The 12,346-nt window shown below is 46.1% G+C and overlaps 1 protein-coding gene across 1 annotated transcript; it reads left to right on the top strand.

Annotated features, from left to right (window-relative positions):
* The first annotated feature begins 5,810 nt into the window (after positions 1-5,810).
* LOC123494101 (uncharacterized) lies at positions 5,811-7,544 on the top strand. The gene is made up of 3 exons (XM_045228759.1): positions 5,811-6,143; positions 6,191-7,369; positions 7,527-7,544. Exons 1-3 carry the CDS (start codon positions 5,811-5,813, stop codon positions 7,542-7,544), a joined length of 1,530 nt encoding a protein of 509 aa, XP_045084694.1.
* Positions 7,545-12,346: the final 4,802 nt, after the last annotated feature.

Genomic DNA, 12,346 nt, shown 5'->3' on the forward strand with positions numbered 1-12,346 from the left:
ATGAGCAGCATTACCTTGCAGATGCAACGAGGCTGACATGAGCTTGAAACCGTCCGGAATCTGATAGAGCTGAAAATAAACTTCGCAGTTGTCCAGCCACATGCAGACCCCGTCGCCATTGAACCGAGGAAACTTCATCTTCGGCATCCATGGCCTTTTGGAGCTCTATTGATCAGGAGGGTGTGGTGATGGCGGCGCCCTTCCTGGATCAAACCGTCGACGAAGCGGTGTTGGAGCTTGAGAGGCCGACGCAGCCTGAGCAGCCGTCGGGGAGGCCGCAAAATAGCTGGGTTGCGCCAGCCGATCCAGATCTGCGTCCTGGGTGCTGTGAGACTCCTTGATCGCGCGCGCCACATGAACTTGCTCTTGATGAATCTCCCCAATCGACGTGACCGAGAGGTCCACCTTGGTTTGAACCTGATCGAAGCGATGTACTTGCTCGGAGAATTTTGTGTCGAGGTCGTCGAGCCGCGCGCTGATCTCGTCGATGCGCGACACCTTCTCTCCGATCTCCTTGAGGGCGGCCAGCTCCATAAGCACGCGCTCGAACGTCGCCATGACCTCCGTTAGATGCCTAGTTTGCGCGCTCGGCTTGAACAGAGCCATCGTCACCCTCTTTGAACCAGACCAACGCCGATCTCGGATTTACAGGCAGCCACTGAAGCAGCTGCACAACCGATCGGTCGATGTTACAGTCCGATCTCGAGGCAGCGGGGAACAACGGATCACCAAGGCAATCTGATACCAACTGTCGTGTCCTTGCCTTGGGACAAACCCTAGGATTTGGGACCAAGGTAGGGGACGAGTTGGGGAAGGGGATCAGAACGAGAGAAGGAAGAAGTCAAGGGGAAAGGGGAAAGAGGAAACTGTTTCTTTTCATTTCTTTTTCGATGCCGGATAGCTACAGTGACTCAAGCTTATATACAGCTCCACACCCACGCTCTCTCTATTACATGGCCCATGGCCCAGATCTACCAGGCCTACATTTGAATAACACTCACTCGCTGGTGTTTTCCTCTATCTGAACTGCTCCTCTGTTCTGCCCTGTCTCACCTGACGATGTTGGGGCGATGACAGTTTAGTGTTGGAATGCCTTGGGTATTGTTTGGCCTGACAGCGGCTGCAGATTGCATATGGTTCATGTGGGGGCCGATGTTTATGGAGGTCTTTGTTGTAGCTGCTTGGGGGATTTGGAAGGAACAAAATCAAAAGGTTTTTCGGGGTGTGCCTCCATCACACAACTCACGGCTTTCCAGATTTAAAAAGGTTGCTATGTTGGCGAATATGGCAAAGCAGAGACTTAAGCCCTTCATTCTATCCTTTGTTGCTACTCCACTGCTTGTTAGTGCCCTACTTGCTCTCCCTATTTGTACTTCCCTCTCCCTCTCTCTTCTTTAGATTACTAGACTCCTGATACACACCCTTTCCCTATGTAATTCCCATCTATGTACATTTCACCCCCCGTCCCCCCTATTAGAGCCTTTCACGAGGTCCAGTGAGGATCACATCAAGTACTACCTCCGTCCCAAATTACGTTTTAGTGTTAGGCAAATCTAAGATAAGTAATTTGGGACGAGGGAGCAGGAGAAAATGGAATTGTTAGCTCTTTATGCTAGTTTTGGGACTCCTTACATTAAGTTTAGACGTATTCTACTTATCTTCTATGAAATTCTTTTCTCAAATAAGATTTCAAAGGCAAACCTGGATATTGATCCTTGATTTTAGGCCAGCTCATTTTGTTTCAGAACTTCCATGTTAAAGAGCCAACAATTATGAATAGAAGACGATGCTGGTGAAGATAGAAAGCATGTTTTCCGTTCTTCCTTGCTGCAAGGAGTTGCCTCGACATACATTTTAACATTGTAACGTGATCTAGAAAAAAGTTATTCTCTAGGACCAACCCCTAGCAAGTTAGAATCAATTCCTAATGGTCGCAAGCTAACTGACAAAAAGGGATACTGCAAACAACAATTTGTTGAAATGCATTCCCTTGTAGCATAATAATGAGCCAGTACAGGCCAATTTGGCATCTTTATCACAAAGCCCGAGCATAGGTATTATGTTGCAATCTTAGTGTATGGATAGCTTGAAGCATCACGTCTGTGTTTTGAGAACATGGTACTCTAGATAGTTGACTACCACAGTAAGCACTACAGACTAAGTTGCCCTTTCTAAGCTTAACTTTAATGGAAATAACATGGTTGATGATGAAGCAAACTACACAAAACCTAATGCAAGTTGGAGTGAGTGATCTGGTGAAGACCACAACTCTTGTCGATGCCATCATGGAGGGCTAATTTCGTTTGACTTTGACCGATTTTGTTGCGGCATTTAGTCCAACATATGAACGATGTGCACCCCTATAGCTTGATTGTTTCTTTTGCATCAACATGAGTAGAACGAATCTAAGGACATGCAACTCCCAGCAAATTCGCATAGAGAGAGAAGATTGTCGGTCTCACATCACACGACAAGAGCAGGGGACATCAATGGAGTATGAAGACTTGAAGAGAGTTACACTAATCAGCCCTTCACGGTCACCATTGACCATGTCATCTCCCATGACCATGGGCCTCAACCTCGCCATTATTCTAGCAGTAGGGAGAAACTAGAAGGCAACATCCCACTGATGAGGAGAGGAAGGTAGCCACAACAACACAGGGGTGCAGCTTGAAGTAGCTCCCGCAGTGTCCGTCGGTCCCAGTCCAAAGGCATCAGCTGACAGTGCGGGCAATGGCAAGGGAGATGGTTGGTCAATGCAGATGATAGTGCAACTGCAGTAGATATGCGCACCAATAACACGGAGACTCTTCGGGAACACAGCGTCTTTGTGACCTGCAACGGTATGAGGCGTTGAGAGCCGTATCAAATTGGAAGAGGGGGTCAGTAGATTGCTTTGATGGTGACCTTGAGGCTTTAGGTGAGACGAAGGACAGCCGCGTGGTGTGCCTGTATCTGGTAGCTAATCCGAAGGCTAACAATGAATTTTGGCCTGATCGGACACTACTTTCGATCTTGCGCGAGGATTAACCTGAAGGCTCGTATGGTGCCTCCAATTAGTAGACATAAGATTCTAGCGCGGCTCTTCTCGAGAAGTAGTTGTTCATCCCGAACGGCAGCATGTGATGGCAGAGATGTTGTTGTTGAGCGCACTGGCACGTGGGATCTCAATTCCCTTACTCCCCGTGCTCGTCCCATCACTTGTAAGTTGGTCTACAAGGTTAAGACTTTGATGGTTCTCTTAAACGTTACAAAGCTCGTATTGTGACCTTTGGCTTTCATCAGGAAATGGTTGTGACTATGGTGAGACATTTGTCCAGATGACCACTCTTTGCAAACTTCTCGCTATGGCTTATGTTCGCCATTGGTCTGTCTCTTAGCTTGATGTCAAGAATGTCTATTTTAATGTAGCCAACACCAGGGTATTATGTTCCTGATGGCATGATATGATGGCTTCGTCACTTTCTCTATGGCCTTAAGCAAACCCATCATGCATGGCTTGAGCGTTTTGCCTCGATGGTGACTGCAATTGGTTTTTGGCGAGTGCTCATGATCCTGCGCCTTATGTCCACCTTTTAGCCCTGTGTCAGACTCTTCTTTCATATGTCCATTACATAATCATCACTTGCAACGACTCTAAGTACATTGCCTTTGTGAAGGCTCGTCTTACTGAGTAGTTTCTTATGCCTGATCGAGGTCCTCTTCGCTACTTTCTTGGGATTGAGGTTTGTACCTCAGATGGTTTCTTTATTTCCCAAGATTAGTATATCTAGGATCTTCTTGCTCGTGTTGCTCTTATTGATGAGCGCACTGTTGAGATTCCTATGGGCCTGAACGTCCACCTCTGTGCTTCTAACAGTGAGCCTTTTTCTAATCTGACGAGCTATCGTCATCTTGCTGGGAGTCTTCTCTATTTAGATGTCACTCGTCCGGACATTTCATGTTCCTTCACATTCTAAGTTAGTTTTTTTGTGTGCTCCCACTTCGACCCACTAGAGTCACCTCCTCCATGTGTTATGATATCATCGTCTGGACATTTATCCTTTCTTTCATTGTGTTTGCTACTTCTTGCCCCGGTGAAAGCACCAAACTAACTACTTTGTCTATTGAATGTGTCTTCTTAGGTTACAGCGATGAGCACAAGGGCCCTTGACATTGGGATGCTATGGGTAGTCGGATGCACATTTTTGGTTGTCCTTTCTATCCACGCCCGTGCTCTACTCCCCCCATTTAAGATATTTCTTTCCTCAATTTCCTCGACACACCTATTACTAATGTATTACCCTCGTCCACCCATCCCACCATGTCTTCCCATACTACTATTGTAGACCCACGTCGTCATGACTTGTGGCTTCCACTTTGTTCATTGCCTGAGGCTACCTCGCCTTGCCCGTCCCATGAGGCTTCTCCGGTGATTCCCCCTCATCCTCTTATTTACTACATTGGTCGTCTGTGTGTTGTGGATTCTTTTGGTGTTGTTCTGATGAAGAGAATGTATCTACTACCTTCTTGCTCAAGGGCTTCATCAAAAAGCTTTTCCCATGAAGAAGCTTAGATCACCATTCTCACTCAGATGAAAGAGCTCACTGAGCTATCCAAGAGCGATGCTCCAAGGCAAGAAAGGTTAGAGCAAGTGCTTAAGAATTGTGCTCGGGGCTTAAGCTCAAGATTCTTCATATCTCCTCTTGATTAGCCATCTCCCCCGACTACTATGTCTCCTTACCTTAGCCATGCACCACCTCCAACTCACCCTATTTATGGCTTCCGCGCTATGTTGCCCCCGCCTAATGACCACTATGGTTATTCTGGAGTAGCTCTTCTCGAAACTTCTTATCGTGACGTTGTTGCTCATCCTGAACGGCAGCATGCGATGGCATAGGAGGTTGCTGCCTCTGTTTGTAAAGCGTCCCTAAAGTGTCGCTTAAGCGTCAGAGCGCCCTCCAGGGTCAAGGCGTCCAACTCGCTTTAGTTATATGTCTAAGGCGTCCGCCTTCGACTTTAGAGCGTCTAAAGCATCCGCTTAGGCGTCCTGATGGTCGCTTTAGGACATACAAGATGCTTTACACTTGCCAGGCAAGGGGACACAGTTTTTAGGCGGGAAAACTGGGCTGGGCAGGAACAAAAGGGCGGGAAACTGGGCTGACATGTGAATAGTAACAGGAGGGAAAATAGAGACCAGAGCGTGCAGCTCCTTCCCCACCCCTCCTCTGGCTCTCTCCTCTCTCTTCTAGCAGCATCTCCCTCTAGATCTGGACCAGCTTCGTCCTCTCTGTCCACAGCTCCTCCCCCCTCCTCTGGCACACCACAAGGTATGGCTCCTGCCCTCTCTTCTCCCCCTTCCCCTCCCCATGTTGTATGCTCTTTCTTCCATGCTCGGATCTGCACTAGCTTGCGTGCTTTTCTTGCTCTTTTATGTGTTATTGCTATGCACAGCTCCTTTGCTTGCTGTTAGGTGATGTTGTTGCCTCTCTTATAGTGGTTGGTTAGTTACTTACTGCTTAGTGGATGGATTAGAATAATAGCTCCTGATGCATGATGTGCTCACTGATGGAAATAGTATAAAGCAAGTTGATGATGTGTTATGCTTACTAGAGTAATGGGCTAATGGCGACTAATCTACCATGCATGCTGATTAGTTTAAGGACTAATGGGCTAATGGCTCACTGCCTCACTAGTTGATTATAATAATGCATGAGTACTACTACTTGATTGTTTTAAGGATTGTATAGGTTCATCTTTCTAGTTAGTGCTGCTAGTAATTGTTGTTTAAGAGTACTTGGTTTTGCAGCAGGCAATACAAGTGTAGCACCATGGCTGCAAATGAAGGGGCTGATGGACATGAGGCCGCCTATGATCCAATGAAAGATCCAACAAGGAAGCCACATCGGTCAAATGATTCGGGATGGAAGTATGGGTATTGGCTCAGTCCTCCCAGTCGGGAATCTGTTGTGTGCAATCTTTGTGGTAAGATAACTACTAGAGGAATCAAGAGGCACAAGGAGCATCTTGCTGGCTGTGGTGGAGATGCGACTGGTTGTCCTAAGGCTATCACCCAAATTATAAGAGAGATGACAAAATATTTGGAGCAAAACAGGAGGAACAAGGGAATAGATGATGATGAGAATAATAATGAGGTTGTGGAGGTGAGTGAAGATGGAACAAATGTCCCTATTACCAAGCCAAACTCAAGGACAGCAGCCAAGAGGAACAAGAGAGGGAATATGTGAATATCCAGTGGGCATTGTTTTTCTATGAGTGTGGCATTCCATTCAATGCTGCAAGCAGTAGACAATTTGAGGTTGCAATTGCAGCTTCTTGTCAATACGGTTCAGGTTGCAAGCCTCCTAGTGCCTATGAGCTGAGGCTTAATGCTTGTGTCAAGGAAACTAGTACTTTGAGGAAGCAACACGAGGCAGCATGGAAACAATATGGATGCACACTCATGTCGGATGGCTGGTCAGATAAAAGGGGTCGCCCCTTGATCAACTTCCTTGTTAACAGTCCGGAGGGCACTTTCTTCTTGGAGTCGGTTGATGCCTCAAGTGAACCACATGATGCTCAAATGATAGCTGATCTGCTAGAGAAGGGAATTATGGAAATTGAGAAAGAAAATGTTGTGCAAGTTGTCACCGAAAATGGTGTGAACTACAAGGCAGCAGGCCACCTTCTAGAGTTGAGGTTCCCTACACTATATTGGAGTCCTTGTGCATGTCATTGCTTGGATCTAATGCTGGAAGACATAGGGAAGTTGAAGGCATTCAAGAAGCCTATTGCACGGGCTAGACGTGTCACAACTTTCATCTATAGGCATGGAAGAATTCTTAGTCTAATGAGGAAGGCGACGAATGGGCTAGATCTTCTGAGACCTGCAGCCACTCGTTTCGCCACGGCCTTCCTTACACTGAAGAGTTTGGTGAGGCACAAGGCAGCTTTGAGAAGTATGTTTACATGTGCAGCATGGGCTGGAAGCAAAGTGGCAAAAACACAAGCTGGCTTGAATGTGCAAGACATTGTGCTCTCAGCTGAGTGGTGGCATTCAATTGAGGACTACCTTAGAGCTTCAACACCGCTTCTTCGAGTGCTTAGGGTAGCGGATGGTGATGAGAAGCCTGCCATGCCAGAGATTACAACACTTATGCTTTATGCAAAGGAAAGGATCAATCAAAGCTTCCCCCAACAAAATAAGCAACCTTTGCTTAAGAACATCTTGGGCATTGTTGAGAACCGTTGGGAGACTCAAATGGATCATCCATTGTATGGGGCTGCCCTATATTTGAGCCCAGGAAAGTTTTTCCCTATTGTAAAGAGGAATTATGATGCCTTGTATGGGGAGCTAAGGAGCTGCTTTAATGATGTGCTTGCAAAAATGGTACGTGGGATTTGATTTCCCTTCCTCCCCACGTGTGAGCACATCATTAAGGCATCGGCACATGGGATCACATTTCCCTTCCTCCCCGTGCCTGCCCCATCACTTGCAAGTGGGTCTACAAGGTTAAGACTCTAATGGTTTCTCTTGAGCGTTACAGGCTCATATTGTGGTTTGAATGTGCCTCCTCCTTGGGCTGAAGCTCCTCAAGACTCTTCATATCTTCTTCTCAATATCCATCTCCCTCGACTATTATGTCTCCTTCTGTTGGCCATGGACCACCTCCAACTCACCTTATTTATGGCTTTTGCGCTCGGTCGCTTCTGCCTAATGACCACTATAGTTATTCTGGTGTCGCTATTCTCAAGACCACTTCTTATCGTACGTTGTTACCCATCCTGGACGGCAACATGGGACGGCATAGGAGATTGCTTCTCTTGAGCACATGACTGTGCTCGTCCCATCACTTGTAAGTGGGTCTACAAGATTAAGACTGTAATGGATCTCTAAAGACGAATAATGGTTCTTTTGATTAGCCATCTCCCCTGACCACTATGTCTCCTTCCAATAGCCATGCACCACCTCAAGCTCACCCCGTTTATGGCTTCCGCACTCGACCGCTTCCGCCTATTGACCACTATGGTTATTCTGGAGCTACTCTTCTCAAGACGACTTCTTATCGTGGCGTTGTTGATCATCCTAAATGGCAGCATGTGATGTCACAGGAGATTGCTGCTCTTGAGCGCATCGGCACGTGGGATCACATTTCGGCCTTTCCTCCACATGCCCGTTCCATCACTTGTAAGTGGATCTACAAGGTTAAGACTCTAATTGTTTCTCTTGAGCATTACAAAGCTCATATTGTGGTCTGAATGTGCCTCCTCTTCTTCATATCTTCTCAGTAGCCATCTCCCTCGACTACTATGTCTCCTTCTGTTGGCCATGCACCACCTCCAACTCACCCTATTTATGGCTTTGGCGCTCAGCCGCTTCCACCTATTGACCACTATGGTTATTCTAGTGTCGCTCTTCTCGAGACGACTTCTTATCGCGATGTTGTTGCTCACCCTAAATGGAAACATGTGATGGCACAAAAGATTACTGCTCTTGAGCGCACCGACACATGGGAACACAATTCCCTTTCTCACTGTGCTCGTCCCATCACTTGTAAGTGGGTCGCAAGGTTAAGACTCTAATGGTTCTCTTGAGCGTTTCAAAGCTCCTATTGTGGTATGAGGCTTTAAGCACGAACATGGCCATGACTATGATGAGACATTTGCTCCTATGACCCACATGACCACTCTTTGCACACTTCTCGTGTGGCTTCTATTCACCACTGGTTTCTCTCAGCTGATGTGAAAAATGCCTTTCTTAATGGTAAGTTGCATGAGACAGTCTACATGTAGCCTCCACCTGGGTATCTTGTTCCTGATGGCACAATCTGTTGTCTTCATTTCCATGTCTATCGCCTTAAGCAAACCCATCGTGTCGCTTGAGCGTTTCGTCTTGATGGTGACTGCTGTTGGTTTTTGGCGAGTGCTCATGATCTGCAATTTATATCCACCTTTCTGCTCATGGTCGGAATCTTCTATATGTCGATGACATGATCATCACTCGTGATGACTCTGACTACATTGCCTTTGTGAAGGCTCATCTTACCAAGTAGTTTCTTATGCCTAATCTTAGTCCTCTTCACTACTTCCTTGGGATTTAGGTTTCTTCTACCTCTGATGGCTTCTTAATTTTGCCAAGAGAAGTATATCCAAGATATTTTTGCCCGTGCTACTCTTACTAATGAGCACACTGTTCAGACTCCTATAGACCTCAGCTTCCACCTCTGTGCTTCTAGCAGTGAGGCTTTGTTAGATCTGACGCACTACTGTCATCTTGTTGGGAGTCTTGTCTATTTGTCCGAACATTTCATATCCCGTCATATTCTAAGTCAGTTTGTCTACGCTCCCGCTTCAACCCACTAGTCACCTGCTCCGCGTTCTATGATATCTTCGCTCGGACACTTATCCCATGATTCAACGTATTTGCTATGTTCTTGCACCCCATGAATGCACCAAATTGACTACTCAGCCTGTTGAATGTGTCGTCTTAGGTTACGATGATGAGCACCAGGGCTATCGATTGTCGAGTGCGCATTTCTCGATATGTGACTTTTGATGAGTCTCGTGCTTTCTATCCACGTCCATCCTCTCCCATGCCCCCCCCCCCGCCCAAATGAGAACCAGTCAAAACATAAGTTAAAAAAACACAGAAAACGACCCAAAAAACCTAGGGTACCTTCTAGAAGGCCCAAAGGATTCCCAAAATTGTAACATGAGAAGAAGAAAAATACAAGCGTGCGGTACGAAGAAGTAAATGGGCCAAGGTCAAAGGTCGAACAGGGTGTGCGCTTGCCAAGAAAATAGAACGTGGTGCCTTAAACGTTGAATAAGGTTTGGCATGGGAAAGGGGTGAAAAATGCTCACAAATTGAAAAAATCATAGAGTTGAAAAGGTTCAGGAACTCGAAAAAGTTCACGCACGAATTCTGGAAGAAGTTCGTGAATTTGGAATAAAAAAGGTCATGAATTTGGAAAAAAAAATTGCAAATTTGAAAAAAGTTCACGAATTTGAAAAAATAACTTCAGACGTTTGGCCGAGAGCCAAGTGGGTTAGGATTAGGGTCGTCACACAGGTACACTACTTGGTGCTGGCCCTCAATGTTGTGACTCCTAGGGCCTCTAGGAGCTTGACTAGCTTCACCCTCCCTCGGCTACCGTCGACGCCAATCTCTCCGCCTCTATTACCTCGTCTACCAGCTCTTTCTGGCATCATCGTTTTGGTCACTTGTGTGGATCTCGCTTCCCATCCTTAGTTCGACGTTGTCTTCTTGGATCAATCTCTGGCATGTGTCTTTAGACCGAATGTGTGTCTTTAGACTATGAGGTGTGTCGACTTGGTAAACAGGTTCAGTTAGCTTATCCTCATAGTGAGACGTCCTTTCAATCTTTTTCACTCTGATATTTGGGATCCGGCTCGCTTTCCCTCGAGAGGAGGCCATCACTACTACGACCTTTATAGACATTTCTCTCAACACGTGAGATTTCATTTCCCTTGCTCCTTGTGCTCATCCCATCACTTGTAAGTGGGTCTGCAAGGTTAAGACGCTGATGGTTCTCTTGAGCATTACAGAGCTTGTAGTGTGGTCTGTGGCTTTAAGCAAGACATGGTCATGACTATGATGAGACATTTGCTCCTATGCCCCAAATGACCACTCTTCGCACACTTGTTTTGTCTAAGCTGATGTCAAAAACACCTTTCTTAATCGTGAGTTGCATGAGACCGCCTACATGTAGCCTCCACCTGGGTATCCTGTTCCTGATGGCATGATCTGTTATCTTCCTCGCCCTGTCTATGGCCTTCAGCAAACTCCTCATGCCTGGTTTCAGTGTTTCGTCTCTGTGGTGACTACAATCGGTTTTGTCGAGTGCTCATCATCTGCAATTTATATCCACCTTTCGCTCATGGTCGAAATCTTCTATATGTCGATGACATGATCATCACTCGCGATGACTCAAGTACACTGCCTATGTGAAGGCTCGTCTTACCAAGTAGTTTCTTATGCCTGATCTTGGTCTTCTTCACTACTTCCCTGGGATTGAGGATTCTTCTTTCCTTTCAAGAGAAGTATATCTAGGATATTCTTGCTTGTGCTGCTCTTGCTGATGAGCGCACTATTGAGACTCCTATGGACCCCAACATCCACCTCTAGACTTCTAACAGTGAGGTTTTGTCTGATCTGATGTACTATTGTCATCTTGTTGACGGTCTTGTCTATTTAGATGTCACTCGCCCAGACATTTCATATCCCGTCAAATTCTAAGTCAGTCTGTCTGCACTCCCGCTTCGACCCGCTAGTCAGTGTTCTACGATATCTTCGTTTTATCACTTGTTTCGTTGCGTTTGCTACATTCTTCTTGCTACATGTGAACACACCAAACTGACTACTAAGTCTATTGGATGTGTCTTATTAGGTTATAGTTATGAGCAGAAGGGCTATCAATAGTTGGATGTGCATTTCTCGGTAAGTGACTTTTGATGAAGATATTTCTTTACTCAATATCCCTGATACACCTATCACTCATGTATTGTCCTCGTCCACACATCCCACTGTTTCTTCCCGTACTCCCGTACTAGTGTTGTAGACCCACGCCATCATCACCTACGGCTTCACCACCTCCAGCTCAACCTACGTATGGCTTCACGCTCAACCTACGTATGGCCAATATGGTTATTATGCGTTGCTCTTCATGAGACGACTTCTTATCGTGACGCCATTGTTCATCTTGAACGGTAGCATGCGATGGCAGAGGAGATTGCTACTCTTGAGCGCACCATCACATGGGATCTCATTTCCCTTCCTTCGTATGCTCGTCCCATCACTTGTAAGTAAGTGGGTCTACAAGGTTAAGATTGATGGTTCTCTTGAGCGTTACAAAGCTCGTATTGTGGCCTATGGCTTTCAGCAGAAACATGGTCGTGACCATGATGAGACATTTGCTCCTATGGCCCACATAACCACTCTTTGCACAATTCTCATCGTGGCTTTTGTTCGCCGTTGTTATGTCTCTCAACTTGATGTCAAGAATGTCTTTCTCCTCCTAGTGCCCTCTTCCCTCACACCTCCCATGCACTCTCTGCTCCTTGCCAGTCCGGTTGGGCATCCTTTGCTTGACTGCGGGTTGCTTTGTGCCCTTCCTTGATACCACGTCTGTGTTCCATTGATGGACGCCACAATAGCCAAATGTTCAGGCACCATCGTGAATTTGGAAATTCATGAACTTGTAAGGAAAAAAAGTTCGTGAGTTTGTGCCCTTCCTATGGCTTTCAAACATGAATTCGGTAAGTTCGTGAATTTGGAAGAGAAAAAAGGTCATGAATTTGGAAAAAGGTTACAAATTTTAAAAAGGTCCAAAATGTGGAAAAAAAA

This window comes from Aegilops tauschii, chromosome 5 (assembly GCF_002575655.3).
Source record: "Aegilops tauschii subsp. strangulata cultivar AL8/78 chromosome 5, Aet v6.0, whole genome shotgun sequence".
NCBI classification, from domain to species: Eukaryota; Viridiplantae; Streptophyta; class Magnoliopsida; order Poales; family Poaceae; genus Aegilops; species Aegilops tauschii.